This window comes from Lytechinus pictus, chromosome 16 (assembly GCF_037042905.1).
Source record: "Lytechinus pictus isolate F3 Inbred chromosome 16, Lp3.0, whole genome shotgun sequence".
Taxonomy (NCBI): Eukaryota; Metazoa; Echinodermata; class Echinoidea; order Temnopleuroida; family Toxopneustidae; genus Lytechinus; species Lytechinus pictus.
Window position 1 is genome coordinate 4212582 of NC_087260.1, and position 26874 is coordinate 4239455.

Consider the following 26874-nt stretch of genomic DNA (forward strand, 5'->3'; position numbering starts at 1 on the left):
TCACTGGCTCTGAAGAGGAAACGTGAAACAGGTACCTTCCTTTCCTGTAGTGGCACTTGATCTTTGCTGGTAGATGCGATGTATCTGAAGATTAGAAAAAAAAACCAATGGAATGAAAAATAATAAGTACAGTGAATACCGTAATACAAAATTTCAGTGGTGTAAAATTATATCTGCACATAAAGAAAATACATGGGATAGTGAAACTTCTCTAAGTTCCATATTTCAATGATTCAATTATAAATGATAGACAGCATATCATCATTTTTATTACAACATGTATAGTAAGTTCACATGGTCTTGGGAATACTTCTGAAATTGACATCGCAGAGATGAAATTGCCTCGACCTTATACCTATACATTTATTTTAATAATAAAATCTTAGACTAAGTATGTTTGCATATATGTATCTAGGAGTCTATGTTGCACATTATCTGCTAACATCTGATGGGTATTTCATGATTGTCAGTGCCGACTATTTCAGTGAAATCATTGCTTTTGATTGGCTGAGAAGCACTGGCCTCTGACTGTTACTATGGTAACTGTCGGAAAAAGACAACTTGTTAATGCTGACAACTTTCAAAAAGCAGTTCCCAGAACATGTTTAAAAACGCAAGACAAAGCAAAAAAAAAAAATGAAATACAAAATTTTATCCGAGGATTAAAGGGATGGTCCGGGCCGAAAATATTTACATCTAAATAATACTTGAGTAAAATTCACAGAGCAAAATGATGAAAATTTCATCAAAATAGGATAACAAGAAGTTATTGAATTTTAAAGTTTATCAATATTTTGTGAAAACAGTTGTATGCACTTCGTCATGAATATTCATTAGATGGGCTGATGTCACATCTCCACTTTCCTTTTTTTTATGTTACTAGATGAAATCATAAATGTTTGATTTTTTCATACATGTGTAAATGATGCGTCTCCATTGTAATGAAATAAGTTGCGTCAATAATATAGTGCAATAATGCACGGTAAAGAGCGGGGTGCCCCAGGGTAGCGTGCTCGGCCCGACATTGTTTGTGTTGTACATCAATGATCTTTCTGATGTTATGGAATCCACTGTAAGGATCTATGCAGACGACACTAAGGCCTTCTCTTCTGTCTCCTCTCCAAATCAATGTGAAGTTTTTCAAGCAAGTTTGCACTCACTGATGGACTGGTCCTCAAAGTGGCAACTTCAATTCAACACTGACAAGTGCAGTGTTTTGCATCTTGGATCAGGTGACCAAAGAGAGCACTACAACATCGGGAGTACAGCACTGAATGCAGTTAGAGAAGAAAAGGATTTAGGGATCATCATTGACGACGATCTAAAATTCCACAAGCAAGTGTCAAATGCTGTCAATAAGGCAAACGGGGTACTAATCAGCATCAGACGTACTTTCCAGTGTCTTGATTCGACCACTATCCCCAAACTATTTAAAGGGTTAGTGCGGCCACTCCTGGAATATGGAAATGTCATCTGGTCACCACAGTACATTGCTGATGCTAAGGCTGTCGAGAGAGTTCAGAAGAGAGCAACCAAAGTAATCTCCAGGATCAAACATCTTCCATACAAGGAAAGGCTTAAACACCTGAACTTACCATCCTTGGAGTACAGAAGAAAGAGAGGTGACATGATTCAAGTGTATAAGATCACTCATGAAGTCGACAGGCTTAACCCAGACCACTTTTTTCAGCTAGCTGACAGTACTACAAGAGGTCATAGGTTCAAACTTGTAAAGCCAAGATGCAGAACAAATGTGAGAAAGCAAGCTTTTAGTCACCGAGTAGTCAATGATTGGAACTCTCTCCCAGCTGAGGTAGTTGAAGCTCCCACAGTAGACACCTTCAAAATCAGGCTAGACCGACACTGGAAAGATAAGCATTATGATTCCCACTACTCTTAACTGGATATGAGAAGTCAATTTTCACCAACTTGCCCCACTGCCTCCTTAAACTTATTGAAACTTATTGAAGCATGAAGGAAGCTGACAAAATTAGAAGATAGACCTGGAAGCTCGACTGCTAATTCAGCATTCTTCCAGTATTTGCGGTAAGGTAAGGTAATAACTAATGCACCTAATCAGTTGTCAATCCAATTGTCAATAGTTCTTGGTTAAAAATATCTTAATAAACCTAATCTCATATAATAAAATACAAAAGGGCAATTGGGATATGACATCATCAGCCAACCTAATGAATATTCATAAAGACATGCCTAGAACTATTTCACCGGAATAATGCAAATCTTTAAAACTCAAAACCTTAATTAGTTATCAAATTTTGATCAAGTTTTCAGCATTTTGCTCTGTGAATTTTACTCTATTTATTGAGATATGTTTCCAGCCTGGACCATCCCTTTAATTCTACTTCTACGGGACCCCCACACATACTGGTAAGTCAGAGGTAAAAAACAACGAGAACCAATTTAATTTCAAAGATAAAAAAATACTTCAGCCTCCAGATTTAAGAAAAAATTCAGGAAATGTTATTATAGTTCAGACTAATTGTGCACGTTTCATTTCGGAGGTCAATCTGAAATTATACTTCCAGTTCCAAATTCACGCCATTTGGTTATGCAAAAGCATGAATTAAAATTGATGGGCATGGGCCAATGTCACTGGCTAGCCTAGAGGACTCCATGAAGATAATTTTATCATTTTTACATTGTATTTTCATCACGGAGCCTAGACAAGCCTTCTATAAGGTTGCTCGTACAACTGTGTAAACAAAGATAGATTTCCCTCGGAAATCCACCTTTCCCATAATGATTTTTGGGCAAACATTAAATTTTTACATTTTGTAAGCCTTGATACTCTAAATGTGTACAAAGGCTTTAAAAAAAATTAATTGTAAAATGTACAAATTGGAAATTTTCTTACAAAAAGGATCACTTGCTTGCAGATCTTGTTGTCCTCACTGCCTCTGAAGAGTTCACGTGCGACAGGTACATTCCTTCCCTGTACTGGCACACGTTCTTTGCTGGTAGATGCGATGTATCTGAATAATTTTTTTTTAAACAATGGAGAGAAAAATAATCAGTACAGTGAACAGTGAATAAAAATACGTCTATATTACAGTGAATAGCAATACATGTCTACACCTAAGGCGGGCAAGGGTTACTACAGAGTGTTGTAAAATTCCATTTGCACATTAAGAAAAATACATGGGATTGTGAATCAATGATTCAACTATAATGATAAACAGCACATCATCATATTTATTTAAAAAATAAGTTCACTTGACTTGGTCTTGGGAATACTTCTGAAATCGATGTCGCAGAGATCAGTCCTTCATGTTTATAATTCCATGGAGCTCAATAAATGGCTCTCCTTATGCCTCCGAATTTGCTTTCCTAGACACACTCAATTTTATAAAATGCTCAATTGTTGTAGATTGTTATTAAAATTGTAAATGCAACAGCTGTGTAGCTATTAATTAATCTGTGGTGAAACTAGGCTTGGGTCATGTACAAAAATATCGTGCTCCTCAAAAAAAAATTATAAGTAGGGTGTCCGAACTCATATTAGGCCTAAAAAAAGTGCTAGAATTTCATATTTTACATCTTTAAAACCATTAAATCACCATCTCTTTTCCACAATTCTCATAATAGAAGATAAACAAAGACCCCAAAAGAAAACTTGACATCTGAATTACCTAACTTACAGCCTCCTCATATGGAGGGCAGCAACGAAGTATTCGGATCTCCACTCCTGGCGGTTCTGAGCTGGGCCTTCTTCTGGAAACTACCGGTACCCCAGGTCATGTTCACTGACTTCATCTCCTCCTCGAGGCTCAGTATGACTCCAGGTGGATTTGGGTCTTCCTCTCTCCTGAAATACACAGTCAAAAAGTGATAAACAGCTATTCATGAAAAAATCAGACTCTTAAAATGGTGGAAAAAATAATGAATTTCGATTTTGGGCATTTCAAAATCTCATCAAAATCCTCAAATCGTGTGTAAAGTGATTGGTGCGCAGACACGAGGCGCTGGCCACTATCATAATGTTAAATCTGAAAATGAAAATCATAACTGGCTGAGTCTCGACTCTCAGATTTTTTCCAAGACCAAGAAAATCAGTTTCACATTCGATCACATATCTCTCTCATTTACTTATAACAATATATGGAACAATATCAACTGAAAGATTTTGTGAAATAAAAAGAAATTCATGTTAAATCTTAACACAAATCGTCAATATGATGTATGTGCGCAGACTTGCACCGGCATGGCAGCCACACATCCACGCCCGGCTAGTCGCGGCCGGCAGGCAGCGCTGAGGGGCAGTAACAGGATGTCCTGACGAATTCTAACGTTACAGCTAGCCCCGCAGCTAGCTGCGAGCCGCGCCATTTAAAAAACTACGAAAAGAAAATCATAGAAAATTGTTAACTTACCTGTAGAGCCTACTGCGAATGTCTTAGCTTTCAAGTCATTGTCCAAATCTGGTTCCGTGTGATTTCAGTGGTTGAATTATTATTTAAACGGCCTTCTTTACCCTTCTTCATCGCACTAGCACTCGATAAAAGTGCGGTGCAAATTAACGGCGCGGCGAAGATGGCTCTTTCAAATTCAAATTAGATTGGCGGTTTGCGTTTGGCGGCGCTGGTTAATTTGCATAATTATACGGACGATAGCGCGCGCGATCAGTGGCACTCAGTGCGCATGCGCAGGCCCGCCCGCGCCCGGTGATTGAAGGAAGATCTGCTGAGTCAGGAATAACGAAGGGGGGGGGGGGGGTCTAAAGCAAGAAAGAAGTTTTAAAATAGATATACGAACTTCTTAACATATTAAACATTTCTTCTTGTTTGGTTTTGGTTGGCAACCAGTCAAGAAATGACGATTTTTGCCTCTGCTTTTGGAGCTTTTTTTTTCTTTGAAAGTTTAAGAATGAATTAGCTTAATATTTGTTCTTTATTTATATTTTATTTATTTTCTTTTTCTTTGAAAGATAAAGATAGCCTTGCTTAACATGGCAAGGTTGTAAACTAGCAATATATCTATCAAAAATAGCTATTCTATTCACCTTCAAAAATATTTTTAAAATATCAGTGAGTTAAAAAAAGAAAAATACATTAATTTTTATATGATTTGTAAAAATAGTGTAAAATAGTCCTCTTTAACTTAAATTAGAAAAAAGGGATTAAATAGGAAGAAATTTTTTTCTCGCAACAAATATCTAGGATAACAATTTTTTTAATGTAAACTAGAAAATTTCACTGAGAATAACATGTTTCGATTTAAGTTATATGGTAATATCGAACCACATACTTTAATGAAACTTTTCAAGGTGGAAATATTAAAATTAACATAAAGAATAATTAAGTTAGTTATTATGTAGATATTTTTTTCCCCTTATCCTCAATCGAGCTGTGTATAGGATGGATAAATGCATGGCATTTATTGTGGTAAAAGGCTGAATTACATGAATTTGTACAGAGCAAAATTTCAGTAAACAAATAAGCAACAACAAAAAAACAAAGTATACTAATGTATAATATTGGAAAGGGGATACAAAGTATACAGGGAGGGGGGGGGGGGAGTAATGTCAAAAGCAGGAACGGGCAAAGGTTGGGAGTAGGCTAAATGTATATACCTTTAACATAATGAACATTTTCACATAAATATATATTTAACCAATGTTGAATGAATAACAATACATGTAGATTAAAGAGTGGATTGTATCAATATAATACTTGCTTTTTTTAAAGAAAAGTAACGCTTTGTTGATGGTAACAATAATAATAGTTATAGGAAACACATTAATGAATGATAATCATAAAGAATTATCTCAAAAGGAATTAAAAACAAAGATAAGAGGAATTTAAAGTAATATGATCTGTACAAAAAATATAAATATTAATGTAAAGTGGGTTACAGCTATATTGAGCCAGTGACTTGTCGGATAAGAAATTTGAATGATTACTGCAGATATCAACAATTACAAAAATATTTCAAAAGTCAGTTACAGTTTAAGAGAAGCGACAAATAAAACAACAAAGGTATGAAAACATAGTTCTTATATAATATATATATTTATATATATATAAACTCTGTTGGAAATAAGTACAATGCATTACCACTATGCCTCTAATATACATATATATATATGTATATATTATATATGTATATACGGGTTCTTACTAGAATCAACTGGTAAGTCCTATTGGTTCTAACTGGTATCATTTGGTTTGATATTCCAGTATGGTTAATGGGTTTCAAGTGGGTTATGGGTGGCCTATGGGTTCCAACTGGTATAATCTGTTCCAGTTTGGTTTATGGGTTTTAGCTGAAATCAGCTGGTAGATATATACTGGTAATGCCTATTGGTTCTAACTGGTATCAATTGGTTTGATATTCCAGTATGGTAAATGGGTTTCAAGTGGGTTATGGGAGGTCTATGGGTTCCAACTGGTAAAATATGTCCCAGTTTAATTGATTTATGGGTTTTAACTGGAATCAACTGGTAGTATACCAGTAATGTATGTTGATTTTAACTGGTATCAATTGGTTTGATATTCCAGTATGGTTAATGGGTTTCAAGTGGGTTATGGGAGGTCTATGGGTTCCAACTGGTAAAATATGTTCCAGTTTGGTTTATGGGTTTTAACTGGAATCAGCTGGTAGTATACCAGTAATGTATGCTGGTTTAACTGGTATCAATAATTGGTTTGAAATTCCAGTATGGTTAATGGGTTTCTAGTGGGTTATGGGAGGTCTATGGGTTCCAACTGGTATAATCTGCTCCAGTATGGTTTATGGCTTTTAACTGGAATCAGCTGGTAGATATGCCAGTAATGCCTATATTGGTTCTAACTGGTATCCATTGGTTTGATATTCCAGTATGGTTAATGGGTTTCAAGTGGGGTTATGGGAGGTCTATGGGTTCCAACTGGAACACTCTGATCCAGTTTGGTTTATGGGTTTTAACTGGAATCAACTGGTAGGTATACCAGTAATGCATGTTGGTTCTAACTGGTATCAATTGGTTTAATGATATACCAGTATGGTTTATGGGTTTAAGGTGGCATTAACTGGTATATACACCCATTGGGTTTCTATGGGTTCCAACTGGCATCAAATGGTCCAGTTTGGCTAATGGGTTTTAAACTGGAATCTATTGGTAGATAAACCAGAAAGGCCTATTGGTTTTAACTGGTATTAACTGGTGTACTAATTTATACCAGTATAGTTAATTGGTTTCAACTGGAATAAACTTGTATGTTTTCAGCATGTCCAGTTGGGACAATGGGTTTCAACTGGAATATACTGGCATGGTGGGAGTTTACCAGTTGTGCCAATTGGTTTCAACTGGTACCAGTTGACTCCAGTTGAAACCAGTTAAAATTTCAATTGGTTTCAACTGGTTTTTTTACCTGGGATGTCATTGACATTTTCATTCATTGCTAGATCTAATTATATCAACTGTATTTCAAATAAGTCTACATATTTATTTTGATGTGCAGTCACTGGCGGGTCCATGGGGGGTAATATAATAATGTATAAATGCTGTTAAAACAGAAGTGTGCCCCCCCCCTTCAGTAGACATGGTAGAGGCGCACGGCCAATATGGGAGACTCCAATTAGGGGAGACAATCTCCCACATTGGACTTTGGAGACTTGCTTTGCAAAAGGACAAAAGAAACAACACCAACAAAAGCATGATTTTTTCCACCCAAAATTTTGTCTCACTGAGGTCAGACTCAGAAGCCCATTTGTTTTGTGTGTGATTGACAACAAAAATCCTTATCAAAACAAAAGTAGACGGTGAATTTTTAAAGTAGACGTTGAAATGGGGTAATTTTTCATGAGGAATCTGCTTATCACATTTTTATTTGCCGCCAAGGTAATCCTTTTGCAGCAAATGTAAACAAAGAAAATTGGACTCCAACACTGGAGACTGTCTCTAAAATTGGATATACCAAAATTCTTTACAAAAGTCTCTGATATTGGAGATAATCTCCCACATTGGAGATAGTCTCCAATATTGGCCGTGCGCCTCTACTGCCCTTTGAAAGTGAAGGCCCTTTTTTTTTGGCTTGTCAACGAGGAATTTTTTTTTGAAAGTCCTGGACCTGGATCCACCGTCCTAGCCTTGAGGACTCCATGTCTGATATTTTTTAATATTTTGACATATACTTCTACAGTCTAGTACAGACATGGAGCCTTGAACCCCTGGTCATATATGTATAAGAGACACACATGTACACAAAGATGGAGTTCCCTAGGAAATCCATAGTTAGAGGGTGAATTCGGTTTGTAGGGGTGAATTCTATTTATCTATGAACCTTCATGCGCGCCTAATGCGTATAAAGGGATAAAAATTATTTCACTATAAATGGTAAAAATGAGACGTTTAATACTAGACCAACCTCCTGTAGATCCCTCGATCCGTTTGTCAACAAAGCAAAGACAATTAGGCCTGACCCTTGAACCGCTTCGTTATGACGTACATGCGGTTAGTGATGCCGTTTTGAAGAACAATTTATATATTTTTTTTATGATCATTATTAAATTTTAGTATTTGTGAAATAATATTTTTTATCTATAAATTGTTCTTCAAAGACACACCAAGGAATTATTTTTTTATCGATCTCCTTGGTATTATCTTTTCCATCATCAAAATTTCTCTTCCAAATTGTTCTTTGCAGGTCTTGAAATAGTAGAATAAAAAGGAATCTCTACTTTGAAAGCTTTGTGGGAGGGATCACCTACCTTTCACTTCACCCACCTAATGAACACAACAGAGGCACCAAACATGTGGACTATGGACTCATTAGGTTGGCTTTACGAAGGGGTTGACCCCAAGTTTGCTGGGAATGGCGGACCAGATTGCAATAACTTCTTGAGCGTGAAGCAGAGGGTCATTGAGACGATCATCTTTGTAATTCTAGGTACTCTGGAGTGCTGGTACGCATGGCAAAGGCTTGGTGTGAATGACCCACGGTTTGAGGTGGAAGCGAAAGACAAGCGGGAACGATTTGGAAAGCGTTTTCTCTTGGTTATCCTGTGTATGACATTTGGAGTTGAGATAGGATTCAAATTTGCTACCAAGACGGTTATATACCTGCTTAATCCTTGTCATATGCTGACAGTAGTACAAGTAAGTATGAACAGTTTAATGCTCTGAAGCATTTTTCAACGTAATGTAAAGAGGATGGCATATCTACATGTAGGAAAAATGGCACTGAAAGAGCACCTCTTTCTACATGACCCCAATATTATCTTCTGTGTTGTTCATCACATTCAAATCTCTCTTTCTACAAACATTTTTTTGTGTAATCCCTCCATCCGTCTGCACCTCTGAATAGTTTACTAGATAGATGGCATATAATAAATGCTGTGTTTATTTATGAAAAGTTTGTCAATTCCTGGAATCCTTGAATTTACACTCCTCTGAACTCTACAAAATCATATGTGGATGCACTCACCAATATTCTGAAGTTGGGTTTACATTTAACATTAAACTCTGGTCTAAACGTTGTTGTTTAACTTTGGAAAGCCAATTCAGAAATAAATCTCTAACAGTAGAGATTCAATAAATCATCTCATTTGACTCTAAAATCATACTTCACTGAGAAGGATAAATTTATAAGTACAGTAAAGATGAAGAGCATACAACTTTGACATAATTGGCTTCCCATAATCTAGCACAGAGTTAGATCTTGGTTTATGTCAAACCTGACTTCAATCTTCAACGGTGCCTAGCTAATGTATAGTTTGACTGATTCGAAACCTGATAAAGATCCTGCATGCCCTATAAAGACAATGGCCACTCCGATAACTATTCATGCATATCTTTCTTCCCTTTCAGATTTACCTCCTAGCCGCCCCACCAAGCAAGCTAGTACGGGTCATATTCAGAATGCAGATGGCTTCATTAAGTTGCCCTTTACTAGCCCTCCTCTTGCCAGTAGTCAATACAAGATTGGTAAGCATTGATTTATCATTTGTGACCAGTAAGTTGCCAGGGGGGAGGGGGGTTCTCTGTAAATAGCCAAATTAGTAATTTCGTCTAAAAAAAAAATAGCTTTTTTAAATCTGAAAGAATAATTCTTCCTCTTTACACTGTAGGCCCTACTGTGCAAGTTGTAAAGTTGAATGAAATACAAGATAGAAGAGTTTCTTTTGACACATTTTTTTGTGGGCTGCTTGAAAGTTTTACCTTGAGGATTGCACAGTGTGCACATCTCATGATGCTTGAGTGAAACTTTGTTCAAACCTTGTTTTCTTCTTATTTTTTTAAAGCTCTTGCAATATTTCTTCTGCATTCAATCAAGTACAAGTATTTGTGAGGGCTATTATTGGATAAATTTTGATCATTTTTTTTATTTGGGGGGGGGGGAGGAGCCTATCAATGGTGTTACTTTCACAAAATTATGTAATTGACTTGACTTGATTGCTGACTTGGATTGATATTTGTTTCGAAAGCAAACCAAGGTTGTTTTTTTTTTAAATCTTTTATGTTGAAAGCAAAATGCAGAATTGATAGATTGTATTCTAGTGTAAAGCTGGTAAGCTACAAGATGTAAGTTTCAAGCATTTAGTGCCTATAAAAATAAATTTGTTTTGGATTAAAAGTTTTGATAATGCTCAGTCAGAAAGCGGGTGATTCGGATTCCGGTGACCCGAGCTCGATTCCCACTTGGTGTGCTAGTGCACTTTGGTAAGGCATTTATCCTCATTACCAGGTTCTCAGAGAGGACCTTAAGCCATCGGTCCTCTGGCTGTTTGCTTACAAGCATTTATGCTTTCTTAGCATTAGGGTTAAAAATTACCACTGTTTACCATCTACCCAACACAGGATTCAGATTTTTTTTTATCTCAAGGTCATGCCATTTCTTATCAAAGTTCTTATCTGTGACCTGTCAGTTTATTCAAGGGTATTTATCTGCATTTACACACAATTGGACCTTCAATGGCATGCTTTATCTATTAAGGTCTATTTTGTTTTGAGGGGAGCTGTGTAATTAAGTTATGCAGCGCATGTATACAGTACCATACAATTATATGGATACATCCATGTGTTTAATATTCTTTTATAAGCTAGAATCATGAACATGAATCGCAAATCAACTTGTACAACACAAGTGGTGATCTCTATAAATAGTAACATTCAAGTAAATTTTGTTTTCATAAAATCTGAGTTTTGTGCTATTTAAACCCACCCAATGCCTATGGTTACACGACATTTGCTCCTGTCTTAATATCTCAGTGTCCATAGGGTTAGAGTTAGGATTGTAATAGAGTTGTTGGTTCAGAATGGCCAAATGAATAATAATAATAATAAGAATAATGTAAAGAAAAGGATTAGGATTTATTTAGTTTTTGAGGTTACATGTAGATTTATGTTTGGCTTAACGTGCAAATTTTCGATTAGAGCAATTGTCACTGGAGCAAATGTCACAGAACCGCCCATGTAGGGAGTTCATTTAGATCAGTTGTAAGGACCTATCTAATTGCCAATGAGAGGAATTTATAATCTTTCAGCAGCTCAACAGGAACATACATCACTATTATTAACAGGAAACTTTGATTTCATGCTTTGTGTTGTAAAATTAGGAAGAACAGTAGCAAGGAAATGCAGCCCATATATACATGTACAAAATTGTACAGTATGCATACAAGCTTTATTAGATCTTAGCTTGTATATATATGCATACTGTAAAATTTTGTACATGTATATATGGGCTGCATTTCCTTGCTACTGTTCTTCCTAATTTAATTTTTGTTGAACGGAAATAAATAAATCTAAATCTATATCTAGATATAGATTTAGAGATTTACATTTATTTATTTCCGTTCAACAAAAATTTCAAAATATAATCGAAGTAACAATACGTATTCAATATAATACAGAAAGTTCAATGACATTTCATAACAAATATTGAAGATAAATTAAACAAAAGTAAAGTGAGTTGCAATTATTTTATTTATATTACGAAAAGCAAAGCTTTTACATAGAAGGCAAGTCCCTAAACTTAGTTTCAATACTAATTAACAAACTATAAAAATGGAGACGGACACGGCAGACGAGCTTTAAAAAAGTAATCTACAAGCATATCTTATTATTCTTATCATTTGGTAGATTGCTCTACATCCTGTTCCTTCTATTAAACGATTAGTACATTCTGTACACTGTATGCATACTCATACATGTACATGTACATCCAAGACTCAGTGTTTCTCATCAATGCAGACCTATGAGTAATAATGCACACATTGATGTGATACATGTGTATTCCCAATTTGTTGTTTCCTCATTTACATGAGTTTGAGTGAACACACTACAGTATGTTTAATGAAACTGTATTGAGGAAGTGGAATACCACCTACATAGCAGAATACACCTGTTAATTAACACTACAGTCACCTGTAATCTATCCAGAATTGCTACCACAAATAAAATTTGCAACATATAATGACAGCAAACAAGATACAAGATGTACAAAGTGAAAGTAACTTCGTGGTCGTAGTTGCAGAATTAATAGGCCTATATTTAGAAGTATGTTTTATTAATTTTTAATGTTTTTCTTTATATTTTTCAGGCCACCAAAAAATACATTATAAAGGTTTTGGTGGCTCGAACAGGCCACCACCAAAAAAAACTAATGTGGAGCCTTAATCTAAGACTAGAAAAATAATGTTGTTTGAACTTTATATACTTCTCATAAAAATGCATTTAATTTAAATTGCCAAAAAAGAAAGAAACATGTAAACCATCTGTGCGCTTTGGGCAGAATACATGTATCCTTGGGAAAATTAAAGTCTACATTAATTTATTATATATGAAGACAACGGGAAACCTCTTGTTTGTGAGTTTAATAGGGTGTTGCAAGAAAATATTTGCAATTGCAGATATTCTTTTGCAATTTTACAAATTTTTAGATCAATTTTAGCTGTAGCAAATCAGATTTACATTCCTTTTTTCAAGGAGCAGATTAGCAATCAATCGTTAATTTGCAATTATTTGCAAGACATGTGGTTGATTTAAGGACCAAAAATAGACTTGCAATTGATCGCAAGTTTCACCCCATAAGTCACACTCTAGTCTACACTGTAGATGTAGGCCCTACATTGAATCCGCTGTACATAACTCCTTGTGAGGCAGGCTTCTAGAGCAAGGTTGAATCTTGTCCAGGTTAAAATGCTATTGACATTTACACTGAAGATTGTACATATGATATTTAGTTTGCAAATATTCATTGTATCATACAACCATCTGTATTCCATAATTGTAGCTCATTCAAACACTGGTGCAACATGCCTCCATTATTGTTCTATTAAAGATAAATTCCAGACTTTGTGGTAACGATCTCAAAATGACTTTTTACATAATATAGATATATGGACTGCTTTGAGAGGCATGGTTGTTTCTAGAGGCTCAAGGGGGCCGCAGCGCGACTATGCCCGAGGGCTTTGCCCGAGGGCATGGTCTGGCCGATGCGGTACCCGCGAGCCGAAAGAAACAACCATGTCTCGAATATAAAAGCAGTCCATATATATTTTATGAACCGAATTAACGCTAGATCTAGATCTTAAACAAGTTTTAGGCCTAAAAGCCCTAAGCCACAGGCTAACATTACATTAGGCCTAACGTTAGGCCCTAACTTAGCCCTGCCCCTGACGTTAGGTCTCGAAGTCGAATACTAAAGCATTCCATACCAATTAGATCTACTGAGTACTGCCACTAGGCCTATTTAGGAACCAAATTAGGGTCTGAACTAGGCTACCCCAAGGTTTACTGACTTAACGTTAAATCTCCATTAACGTTACAGTCTATAAGACTAGGCCTAGGGCCTATATAAAATTATAAGTTAGATCTAACCGACGTCATGAACGTTAGATCTCGGCTACGTCAAATCCAAAGTAAGATTAAACGGAACATTAGGCCTAACGTTAATTAGATCTAACTTAGATCTTGAATCTACTCTTAACTCCTATAAAAGCTAACGGTAGATTTCACGACCTAACGTTGTCGTTTGTCATACCGGGGTACCTAACGAGTAGTCTAACGTTAGACTCTAACGTTACTTATAAATCTAACTTTAATTAGAAAGTGCAGTGACCGTACCAAGTACGGTATTATCTTTTCATTCGACTCACCTTTTGCGAGCATGCATTTCAATGAAAAACTGCAACTAGACTTGATGATTGATACATCCGTTATGTCCTTAATAAGTTAGTCTTCTTTTAAATAATGCCATATATTTTAACAGGAATCAACAAGCAAAAGACAAAGATCGGCATCTTTCCATCGATGTGACATATCCGTTGCGCGCACTAGCGCTATTAGCGCGTAAATGCGCGAATTGTCTAAAACTTCCGATCAAATCGCGCGGATATTTATGGTATCCGCAATCACCGCAGAAAGCAACATTTTGCATGCAATCAAATGGGGATCTCGGCCAAATTTTGCCATGCCCGTCGTTAAGGGGTGGGTCAGGGGGCAACGGGCAGAAATCTTGTTAACTATGCCCGTTGCCCTTGGTTACCACCTTAATTTGTTGTTTTGAAGGCATGGTCGTTTACATGACCTCAGTTTTGACCAATCAGAGGAACGGATTATTCGACATTCTTAAAGAGAGGTTTATAATCCAATATAATGACCACCGAAGTGTCTGTTTGTATGAATAAAAAATAAGTGCCAAAGGATTCTGGAAGAAATTGTGTAATTGCTGAGAAATAAGCAAAATAAGCGCGGATTCGGGCACTTCCGTCGGGTCTTTATTCCAACAATAATAATATACTGTCCCACGTGTGCCTATCTGTGTTGGAGATCTTCAGTGTGATCGTTTTTCAGCTTAGTTTTTATGATTTCACAAAATTCAGTTTATGTAACTGTACCAGATCTAGACCCACGATGATATAGTAATACTTAACCTTGGTTTTACAGACTTTCTCACGAAATCAGTGTTTACTGCAACTACTGTTATTTAGCTTTAAAAGGGTTTGAACTTTGAGTTTGCTAATGTCTTGTTCACTTTTGTGTGTGTTTTTTTCCTTTCATGATGACCAGCTACTACACTCACTGATACATACAACACATCTTTTGTTCTCATACATGTATGTGAAAGTTGTTTGAACTTTGAGATTGCTAATATCTTGTTCATCTATTGTGTTTTTTACCCTCTCTCCTTTGTTTCCAGTTACCCTTTGAAGCAGAAATCTATTGGATACAGCATTTATTGATATACCTCATTATTCCGCCCTACTTACTTAGTTTAGGAGGTAAGTTACCCTTTCACCGACTGAACTTTCTAATCCATAGGGAGCATTGGTTTTCATTGATAATGATGGATCCAGATTTATTATTATTTTTTTTTTTTTTTGGGGGGGGAGGCTGGTTGCACAGCTAGCCTTTATATTTTGAGAATTACCCAAACATAGCTTCTTTTTAAAGAAATCATCTGGATTCTGCACCTCTTCTTTTTTTTTTTTGCATTCCCACTCAGGCAAAAACTTAATGAAAAACATTTCAGTTTACATTAGACCTGTCATTTTAGAGTGTTTTTATAGTTTTCCAGCCCTGAGCCCCTGTGTTAGTTTTGCCTTGCCATCTTGCCTCCATTATTTTGAAATCCTGGATCTTGTTACTGTGTTGTCTTTCATTGCGCGAATGATGCAGATGATGAATAGGTTTGTGACAAAATGGTTTTTACTTTATCAGCGGCAAGCCAAGATCAGATGACTGAGGTTATAAAATACCCAGAGTCCATTGCAAGAAAATATTTGTAATTGATCTGAAACTTTATATGATAGATCAGTTTTATTGAAGACAAATAAAAAATGATGCAAGATTTAAAAAAAGAACTACCATTGCAAGATTTATGGTTGATCTTGGGTCAAAAATTTAAACTTGTAATTGCAAGTTTCTTGCAAACGCCCCAGTAGGGACATCACTCTGATAATAGGTCCATGGATGTATCAAGCGCTACATGTCTGATAGTGGATCCAAGGAGGTGGTTCACACCTGAAAGTTATTCTTTTGAATGTGAAAAGGGCTGTAAACTAGGAAGAGAAAAGGTCATTAGCCCCAGCAAGAGATGATTGTCTTTGTCCTTGAAGCAGTGTAGAAAATATCTTTGTGCTTTACAAATTTATCATGTACAGCAGATACAAGCTCCCAGTTCACACTTAAAAGATAATCCATAAAGTTATACTGCAGGTTTAGATGGTAATTAAACCAAGAGACTGGTAACTCTTTGTCCCTGAAAACAGTAGTAGAAAATCTTTGTGGACTTTTTGACCACTGGAGTAAACAAAAGGTAAAAATTCATCAATAGAAGTGCTATCAAACAATAAGCACCCTTGAAAAACACTTCAAATGTGTTTATTTACAACTTAGGATTACAGATAATAAAACCCAACAAAGGAAGAGGAGGAGTACAATGTCAGTAGTGTGAGAAAGGTTGGTGTCTCAGGCCTATGAGATCTGACAGGGAATACGCCATTAGCCAATGAAAACCAAGTTTCTTTCAAATCAATGTATCTTCCTCCAATGAGGGTGTGCGTTAGATCTGTGAAGTGACTCTGATTGGCCGAACAAAGGTTTTAAGTTAAAGAGTAGGGACAAATAGGTGAAACTTTGAAGAACTGACTGCAGAAAAGAAGTATTCCCGAAACTAACTATGCTAACCAGCAGAATGGGTCCAATGGGAGTATACGTTTTCTGGTCCACATTTGTGTGGTGATATAAGAATTTTTAAAACTTCATTTTGACATTGATTTGGAGAAATTAGAGGAGATTTGGATGGTGTTCTTCCATGAAGACAACTTCAGGCCTATTGACACAGACAAAATTATACACATTGTATGATTGTAAGTCATAATATGCATTATTCTTTAATTCTAGATGTATTATTGTCTAAATTTTTTGTCTGTTTAATGTAAACATATTTTCATGATGAATATGCAGTGTGTTTCGGGTGAGAGGTGATAAATTATTGTTGGAGGGGCCTTGTTCGGTGCTCATTTGTTTTTGCTGCTGCATGTGTCGGCGGCGGAACGGATGGGTGTAGGGCATGGCCACTCTAGGGATCGGTTGCCTTTTGTTTGAAACGCCCTGTAGGCCTATACTTTGTTCAAAATTATACTACATGTATGTGTGTATGATATGCTTGGTATTATGTCAATTATATCATTGTTAAAATGTTTATGCAAATATATTGGAGGGAAAAAAAAAAACTTGAAAAAAATAAATTATTGTCTAATTTTATATTTTTTTGTATCTATAGCGTAAATCGCAAGTGAATGTAATGGTTTGCAAATGATATTCACCTGATAGGTAACCAACCCCTAATTCTTCAGTCATATGCCAGGATGGATCTACATGTTAAAGATCTAGTCCACCCCAGAAAAATTGATTTTAATCAATAAAGAAAAATGGGAAATAAGAAAGTTATGACATTGTTGGCATTATGATGAAATTTTCAGTGTAATGTATGCATGTTTGATTTTCTCTTTTTATTTAAATCATCTTTTTGTTTCTAAGGGGGACTTGTCCTTTAAGGATCTTTGGCTAGTTTGGGGGGGGGGGGGGGCAGGCGTGGATCCAGGGGGGGGGGGGGCACTTGCCCCCCCCCCCCCCTGTTTGAGAAGCAAAATTAAAAATTTGAAATGTAAAATGCCATTATTAACAGAGGTGTGCCCCCTCTTTAGAAATTGAAGGCCTTTTTTTTTGCCCCCCCCCCTTTGGAAAATTCTGGATCCGCCCCCGGGTAGAGCAACTTGCTTTGCATTTCTCTTTGTTGGAGAAGCCTGAAACCCTGTCATTTGTTTTGAGCCATAACCCTTCTTTGTGACGTATACCTCAACTACTTGTGTTTAGCCCGGGAATTAAGCAGTAGATGGCAGGGTTTATTTCCAATTCGTCCAATTGCCAACTCGTGTACTATCACATGATGTACCATCAATTCGTCCACTATCCACATGGTCTAATCACCAATTGTCCACTCACCATTTCGTCTAATAACCAGTTGGTCCAATAGCCATTTACATGTAGTCCATGCACCATTTGGTCTAATTGGACTGTGCAAAATGAATGAAAATGAAATGGATATTTATAGACCAACTGGTTATGAGACAAAATGGTCATCTATAGACGAAATGATGACTAGACAAAGTGATGATTGGACCAAATGGTTATTGGACCAAATGGTTGTTGGACAAAATGTTGGATGGAATGGCATTAGACTATTAAAACGAAAGCAGACCATGTGGTGAGTGGACGAGTTGGCAGTAGAGGAATTGGCAATTGACCGATGTCAGGATCAATTCCTGCTGGTCCAAGGATTTTCCTGACTTATTCTTAAGATCGAACATTGACTGAGCCCAAGCCACCATTGTCCTTACACTCTCTTTGCATTACATTACGATCTGTAAAAAAACTAAGATACATCATTCTGGGTCCCTTGAAAGAACAATTCTGAGTGGATGACGTCATGAGTTTCCTCATTTGCACACCGACCAGGATGTGCATATAAAAAACCGTTTTGTGAAATTAAGCGAAACTTTAAAATGTCATAACTTTCTTATTTACATCCGATTTTGATGAAATTTTCAGCATATTATGCTAGTTTGATTTTTCTCTATTTATTCAAATCAACATTTTTCTTGGGTGGACTTGACCTTTAAAAGTGGAAGAATATCATTAATTCATTATTTCCCTCAGTACACCTTTTAGTGTTTGAAGCAGATTTGTATGATGATATTTTTTTTTTCTTTTTCTTCTAGGTGTCTATAAGACAGAGGGGATGTGGGACTTTTCTTGGTGTTTTTTCACAGCTGGCTTTCTTCACAATTATCATTTCATCTGTCTACAAGGGTTAGGTCTGGTGAGTAGACAATGTTTTATACTGTACATGACCTTGCAACCAGAGAGTCGTGGGTTCAAACCCCAGCCACTGCATTTACTTTCCTTCAGAAGGAAATCAATCCACGTTGTGCTGCACTACCAAAGTCAAAATGTTCATCAATACCATCCTTGTAGCTTGAAACTATTTTATGATTCTTCAAGTTCAACCTGCACATCTAGTGTAGTCATTCAAATGTATCATAATTCTATTCAAGTCTGCTGCATTGACCATAATTTTTCTGATGTTTTCTCTTCAGTTGACCGAAGTGAACCTCAACGTGATGGTTTGCCCGGCTCCGAATGATCCTTTCTACGGTCTATACTACCGAGCGTTCGCGTTCACGCACCAGCATATGCTGTTCCCCCTCCATATCAAGACGTACACCTACGTGGCAAAGAGCCTTGTATTACGAGACCAAGAAGATTGCAACGGTCATGTGGGGGACATCAAAAAGATTGATTGAGGATGTAAGTATGGTCAGTAGGTTTTCGTTGGACTAGAAAGCTAAGTTCTTATCTACGTGTATTTCGGCGGAGTCCTTGCAGTTCCTCTTGACTTGATGATACATAGTCTTCTCCAGTTCCTTTGCCTCCAGTTCTGTCTTCTCCTCAAGGGTATGTGCTTGCTGTTCTTCCCATATTTCTTCATACTTTGAACGGATGTTCAAACAGTTGGAACAACAGTTCCAAGTAAGGACCGCCCTTTCCTCTGAGGCAGGAGCAAGCCAACTGCATTTTAACCATGTCAGGTAGATTGCTGTTTACAGTATAAAGATAAATACCAGTTGTGGTAACGATCTCAAAATGAGTTCAAACAGAATCCAATAAAATTACCACCAAAATTATTGTATACCGGGTATATAAATACAAAATATGTGCCAAATGGCTCAGGAAAAAAATGTGTAAATGCTGAGAAATGAGCAAGATAAGAATGGAATTCTTTAAATGTTGGGTATTTTTCCGAACTTATGTAAAAATTTGTATTAACACCCTGTCCCACATATGCCTTTTTGTGTTAGTGATCATCATGATTACGGGTTTTAGCTAAAATTTTATGATTTCACATAGATAACTTTATTTCAATGAACCAGAACTAGATCTTTGATAATATGGTGGCATTTGACCTTAATTTAAAGATGTTCTCATAAAATAATTGTTTCGTGCAACTACTTTCTTTTACCTTTAAATCAGATAGCTTGTATTGTGGAACCTGTATATATATGAAGACCACACAAGGGAGGCAAAAGGGCAGGTGGACTTTATGAACAGGTTCTTGTCATGTTTCAATGGTTGAAACTATTCCCCAAAATCCTGACTCGTGATCTTGATAGATCACATTTCAGTGCCATTGCCATGTTTGGTGAACTGCGCAAGTGTCCACACTACGGATATGCCACATTTACTGTTATACTGTATGAAAACGATATAATATTTATACTTTGTGGTGGTCTCATCATCACTTGAGCATAAATGTAACTGTTTGAATAAAAAAAAAATGTTGTTTGCTGTACTTATAGTAAGAGCTTTATAGAGAATGTTATGTGCCATCCATATGATTTTCTTGCTTTAATCTTGAGAAGAAAGAATCTTGTCTTTGCAATCTGTTTACATACTATGTATGTATGTTTCGTTTATTTAAAGTACTATATTTTTAGGCTGAAAATAGTATTGTTACAAGATAAAGACACTTCCGAGTATTATGTTGTATTATATCATTCACATGTAGGGAGGGTGGAGCGTCGTGGCCCAGTGGATTAGTCTCCGGACTTTGAAACAGGGCCGTGGGTTCAAATCCCAGCCATGGCGTAGTTTCCTTCAGCAAGGAATTCATGCACAGTGTGCTGCACTCGACCCAGGTGAGGTAAATGGGTACCGGCAGGAAGAAATTCATCAAAAAGCTGTGTGCACCTAAATAGGTAGCCTAGCTTAGCCTGGGTAATAATAATAGCAGGACCCGCTGGTCGAACAGTTTTCGGAACTGAAGTGGCTACCCTGGGTAAATATACCATTATTATTAGTAATAATAATGCCATGTAGGCCAAATAATGGGCTCTTTAAATGAGGAATTTGAGGTTATTTTCCTGAACAAATTTTTATTTCGACAATACTCGATATACAGTATAACATATAAAGCATGCTGTTTAGCGGTCCATAAAATGGGGGGGGGGGATCTCATTCGAAGTTAATATTTGGAATAAGATTTTGTTAATATAGTTAATGGGGAAGCTGTTTTTACCTAACATCACAATATTACTTTGGCGAAAAAGGGGATTTGGGGTTACACTACATTTTTGTTTTGTTCAAGGGGGTTTATGGGTAGTACTGGGGAAATGGGGTACGGGGCGCTTCTCCCTCGATCAATCAAGGGTGATAGGACAGTTTCGATAAAAAAAAGAAAAATTGTGAAAGTTTGTTACTGCCAGTTTGATGGCAGTGGAAGATAGAGTAAGATAGTACACATGGGGAGTGATAAAGGAAAATGAATAGAGGAGTTAAAGTAGGTGATAATATTATGTACTCAATAAGCGAAGAAAAATTAACAAGGAACGTACTCACATATAATATCGTTGATGATGCTAGACGAGATCAATATGTGACCCTACATATTTGAACTGAGTCCTATTTGAGTTCTTCATAGTTATGTTTACAGTTCTATTGGATTGTCGTCTTTCCCTCTGGCGAATAAATCTCCATCTATATTTTTAAGTTTGTAGCTTCGGCGGAATGTCAGTGTTTTCTTCAATTTACCCTTATTCGTTGATGTCTCCTTCCACGTCCTTTCTTCAATTTCTAAACAATGCCGACTGATCACTGCATGTAGTGGTAGGGGTCCAAAAAGTGGTAACTGTTCTCCAGTCCACGTCGTTGGCAGTGATTTCTCATCTGGTTTCCTTGGGGCGCTGGTGCCAGCGTCAATCGGTGGGGGTTCTCCTCGTCGCTGCTAACAACCAGGCATAGCTCCTTAAGAAGGCCCAGGCTTTCTGCTCTCTTCCTGATGCCAGGCTCCGGCGAGCTAGCCCGACCCTGGTTGCTCTCTTGTCCGGGGGAGCTTTCTTTCTCTTCTCCACTGTCGGGTCCCGAATTCATGGAGGTTGGGGTTCTGTCCCGGCTGGTGATGGGTTCGGGGGAGCTGCTGCCTTCCGTCCGACCTCTGGGTGTCGACTGCACGGAAGTTGGGGCCCGGTCCCGGCTGGCGTTGGGTCCAGGGAAGCTGCTACCCTCCTTCCTTTGACGGGGCATGATGGTGCAGAAAGCTTCTTCGCTGCCTTGGCCTTAATTTCTTGGGGCTTCCATTGTTTCTGGTTTGCCTGCTGGTGACACTCATCCTGGTTTGGAGTCTCCGCTCTCTGTGACTTTTGGGAGGCCGTGATGTTTCACTCAAAGAGGCCTCATGAGTGTGAGGCCTTTTCTTGGTGCCCTTGTCACTCGATGTAGTTTCCTTGGCTGGGGGCCTCTCCACAGGTTTGCCCGCAATCAGCTCTGTCTCCGCCATATGCTCTGGATGCCTTAGGTGATAGTGGGGCTCCAGTTCGCTTCGTCGTCCCCTTGTACTACATGCACCTAAACTCAAAGTTGTGTATGATGTGCCTCTCATTCACATGCCGCTGGAGGGCATCTTTAGTCACAAATATCCTCCCGCATGTTCTGCACTTGAAACTGGCTTGGTCCGACGCTGCTTACATCTTAATGGTGTAATTGACTGCTGTGTATATTTCAACAAGCTGTAATGTCAGACTTTTCTCGGCAAGGAGGTATATATACATCAGAATCAGTCCTGGTGCCGCTGTTGTTTCAGAGCCTGTTTCAAAGGGGCTCCTTATTGCAATTATTTACTCCTTTCCCAAACAGGGGTACTCAGGAACGTTTTTGTCTCACCTGCATAGCAGAGTGAGACTATAGGCGCCGCTTTTCCGACGGCGACGGCGGCGGCGGCGGCGTCAACACCAAATCTTAACCTGAGGTTAAGTTTTTGAAATGACAGCATAACTTAATATGTATATGGACCTAGTTCATGAAACTTGGCCATAAGGTTAATCAAGTATTACTGAACATCCTGCATGAGTTTCACGTCACATGACCAAGGTCAATGGTCATTTAGGGTCAATGAACTTAGACCATGTTGGGGGAATCAACATCAAAATCTTAACCTAAGGTTAAGTTTTTGAAATGTCATCATAACTTAGAAAATATATGGACCTTGTTCATGAAACTTATACATAAGGTTAATCAAGTATCACTGAACATCCTGTATGAGTTTCACGTCACATGACCAAGGTCAATGGTCATTTAGGGTCAATGAACTTTGGCCGAATTGGGGGTATCTGTAGATTTACCATCATAACTTTAAAAGTTTATGGATCTGATTCATGAAACTTGGACATAATAGTAATCAAGTATTACTGAACATCCTGTGCAAGTTTCAGGTCACATGATCAAGGTCAAAGGTCATTTAGGGTCAATGAACTTTGGTCAAATTGGGGTATTTGTTGAATTACCGCCATAACTTTGAAAGTGTGTTGGTCTAGTTCATAAAACTTGGACATAAGAGTAATCAAGTATCACTGAACATCCTTTGCGCATTTTAGGTCACATGACCAAGGTCAAAGGTCAATGAACTTTGGCTTAATGGGGGTATCTGTTGAATTACCATCATAACTTGGAAAGTTGATGGATCTTTCTCTTGAAACTTGGACATAAGAGTAATCAAGTATCACTGAACATCCTGTACGAGTTTCAGGTCACATGATCAAGGTCAAAGGTCATGTAAGGTCAATGAACTTTGGCCACGTTGGGGGTATTTGTTGAATTACCATCATATCTCTATAAGTGTATGGGTCTAGTTCATAAAACGTAGAAATAAGAGTAACCAAGTATCACTGAACATCTTGTGCGAGTTATAGTAGTTTTCAAAATCAGCACTGCTGCTATATTGAATCGCGTGATGCAGGTGAGACGGCCAGAGGCATTCATCTTGTTATTACAATGCAGTCCTTTTTATCTCTCCCTAATATAGTGTCTATAGGGGACAAGTACATCCTGTCCATCACTTGGAGACACAAGTCATTTGGGGTGATTTCGCTCATCATAACTGCGCCAGAGGGACTTTGTTCAAGTTTTTAGTGGAGTGCTGGGATAACCGGTGTGAACAGTCAGTCGTGGGTAGCCGTTCTCCATCGGATGCGGGTGTGTACAAATCCCCTTATCAAACAGCCGTTTCCATGGTCGCAGGGTTGACTTCTGGGCGTGGCAGATCGTACCTGGGTTCTTTTGGGCTATGCATAGGGATATATCTACTGGCTGAAGAAGGAGGGTACTCCTCCGCCGGCTCCTTAGCTATCGGCCTGAGAAGAGGGTTCGGTGGAGTTCCAGGGGCTGAATCGCCTGAACTATAAAGTGATAGGGGTGGTCTGTTTCTGTTTCTTGCTGCCCTTACACCCATTTAATTCAAGTTCTTCGCGAAAATCCACATACCGCCCCATATATCCTCAAACCCTCTGAGAAAAAGCCTCCCGTTATGACATTGTAATAGTGCCAGTCCTAGTCCAATGGCACACAGCAGCACCATGATTGATCCCGATGTCACCAAGAGTATGTCGTCAGTAATAGGAGCCATTTTCCTGGTTCTGCAGTGAAATGTAAATGTTACAGGTATAGTCTCAATCAATCAACCCTAATCAATCTGTTTTCTGAGATTTTTTCCATTTATTTCTTCAAATTGTGCTAAAAGAGTCTACCAGTCCAATATTCATTGTCGTATTATGATCAATATTATCCTTATTATTCTGATAACCCAAGATTCCTTTGTAGACCCTTGCTGGTTTCAGACTCTCAAGTGCACTAGTCTAAGGAAGAACTGTCTTCCCTTCTTTCTATGTTAGGTTTTGTATATGTGTACTCTATCTTACTGCCTCTATATGTCCCGAGTCGATGGATTTAGGACCTATTCGTCTCTGATTCGGGAGCCATCTCGAATCAGAGGCAAATAGGTCTGGAATAGGTCCAGTCAGAGCAGAATGGTCAAGAATCGACTGCCCAGAATACCCCGAATGCCTCCCAGAATCCAACCAAATTCCATCTAGTGCTGCAAGTCAGGCGCCATGTTCGGGTTCGGTTCGGTTCGGGAAGGTTCGGCAGAAAATTGCCGAACATTGGTTCGGTTCGGGGTTCGGTAATGATAGACTGATAAAGTTATAGTTCATTCAGGTATACGTAGCGTACCGGTAGACAATTTGTACTTGATTGACTGCATGTGCTCGCGTGTCCTCTGTCACATCAAACCATTTTATCTCTATCTTGTTGACATGAAACTATGAAAGTTATAGCGCTCAACGAATCAACTGTTATCTCGAATTTGATTATCTGATGACAGATTTATTGGGTAACTCACAGTTCTAAAATGGCGACTCTTCCTCGTCGTCCCTGGACCACACTTTGGATACTTGCCAAATTAACTACGCTCGCACTGTACTCGTACCGGTACCGGTACCAGCTAGGCCAGCGCATGCAGTCCCCTTGTAGGCTAGCGGGACTCTGAGCTCATGAATATTTATATTTACATTCCGGCCAAACGTGATTGGCCATTGCATCACATACGAGGCGGCCAGCGCCAGTGCACTGAACTGCAGGCATAGTAGGGCCAGGGGCGTGTCGAAGAAAGCGTGCTTATGTAATGCGCCTTTCGCTAATTGGCTCGATGGGTGAACTAAACCACCAATCGCATGTCGCTGATTGTCGCATTGGTACATACAGCCACGTGCTTTGTCTGCCCGCGAAACTCAGCTCACCGATTGAAGAGCAATTGCCGAGATTTCTATGATTTCATTGGTCAGATTTCCTTCGACCATGAACATACAGACAAAGTGGGATGCAAAGTTTTACGACTGTAATGGGACAGGGGGAGTAGAGTGATCATCGAATTGTTTATGGTTAATTTGAGAAGTTGATAAGAAAGGGAAAAAAGTAAAGATTGGGGGTCATTTTCCCCCAAGAGATGAATGTTTCCGCTTTATCTTCATTCAACTTTTCAACGAGGGGAAGGGGATCTTGCTATATGCTATACCGTAATCATTCATGAGTGTTTGATTTTTATTTTCAACTGATTGTTAATAATAAAAAAGATAACTTCACCTCATCTCATTTCTATATTATTTGTTTTGCGTCTCTCCTTTCCATCATCTCTAACAGTCACTCACTTTATTTCCCACTTTCACTGGATCTCTCGTTTTCAAAACTCTTTACTTCTCTCTAAAATCATGAAAACTAGACAGTAACGAGCCGACACCTCAATAATAATGTTAATCACCTCAATCAGATCTTTATTCTCCGCCGCAACAATACACGAGTTACGATAATTCGTAATATTAATGGTACTTCATCTTTCACTTTCAGTTTATTGAGCTCGTTCATTCAAAATACTTTGAAGATTTTCAAACAAGAATCTTGTTCGCCACCTAAAAACAACAATATTTAAATAATTAGATTTAACCAATGAACACTCATACAGTTTTGGTTTTCTTTGCCATGCTTCGGCGATTCGGCCACAGAGCGAGAGATGATGAAAGCCAGTAAAATGATTATAGCGCAAGCTCGCGCAACATCATTCATCGGATCTCCTTTCTTAATCAGGACCGTGAAAACCACAATGTCAACATGAAAATGAAAACAAAATCTAGTAACCGCAAAATAAGCGCATACTTCCAACATACAATTGCAAAGAAGATTAGAGAATGCGCAAATATAATGATTAGAAAGAGTGTAAACTTATAAATTTATTAGCTGAAAGCCGGTTTTTTTTTTTTTTTTGCCGAACTTCCGAACCAAGTCTTAGTGTTCGGTTCGGTTCTGTTCGGTTCGGAAGTGCCATGTTCGGCGAACTACCGTTCGGTTCGGCGGTTCGGCTACAGCACTAATTCCATCCAAATACATCCCGAATTTGGCCTCTAATGAAAATTGTCATGCCCACATTCGAGAGTGTTTTGGGGTAATCAGCTGGTTTTGAACATTTCAAAATGAGTCGAATCCGT

The 26874-nt window shown here is 38.0% G+C and overlaps 1 protein-coding gene across 3 annotated transcripts; it reads left to right on the plus strand.

Moving 5' to 3' along the window:
• The first annotated feature begins 1657 nt into the window (after positions 1–1657).
• On the plus strand, positions 1658–23950 carry LOC129279402 (transmembrane protein 164-like). Of its 3 annotated transcripts, XR_010296140.1 has the most exons (7): positions 1658–2056; positions 8646–9097; positions 9809–9925; positions 15144–15225; positions 18730–18830; positions 19108–20867; positions 20914–21314. XR_010296140.1 is itself a non-coding variant. In XM_054915495.2 (6 exons), the coding sequence occupies exons 1-5, from the start codon at positions 8729–8731 to the stop codon at positions 19312–19314; spliced, it is 876 nt and encodes a 291-aa protein (XP_054771470.2). In that variant the 5' UTR covers positions 8650–8728; the 3' UTR covers positions 19315–19318; positions 23865–23950. The 3 variants fall into 3 exon arrangements, 2 of the variants coding, with proteins under 2 accessions (XP_054771470.2, XP_063967589.1); XM_054915495.2 differs by lacking the exons at positions 1658–2056; positions 20914–21314 and adding an exon at positions 23865–23950 and having other exon boundaries at positions 8650–9097; positions 19108–19318; XM_064111519.1 differs by lacking the exon at positions 1658–2056 and having other exon boundaries at positions 8650–9097; positions 19108–21236.
• Positions 23951–26874: the final 2924 nt, after the last annotated feature.

What these genes read in the sequence shown, in the direction of transcription:
- LOC129279402 (XM_054915495.2), top strand. Translation starts at nt 8,729, where the DNA reads ATGAACACAACAGAGGCACCAAACATGTGGACTATGGACTCATTAGGT. An exon ending in ATATGCTGACAGTAGTACAA is followed by an intron (nt 9,098 to 9,808) that starts GTAAGTATGAAC and finishes CTTCCCTTTCAG; the next exon opens with ATTTACCTCCTAGCCGCCCC. An exon ending in CAGTAGTCAATACAAGATTG is followed by an intron (nt 9,926 to 15,143) that starts GTAAGCATTGAT and finishes CTTTGTTTCCAG; the next exon opens with TTACCCTTTGAAGCAGAAAT.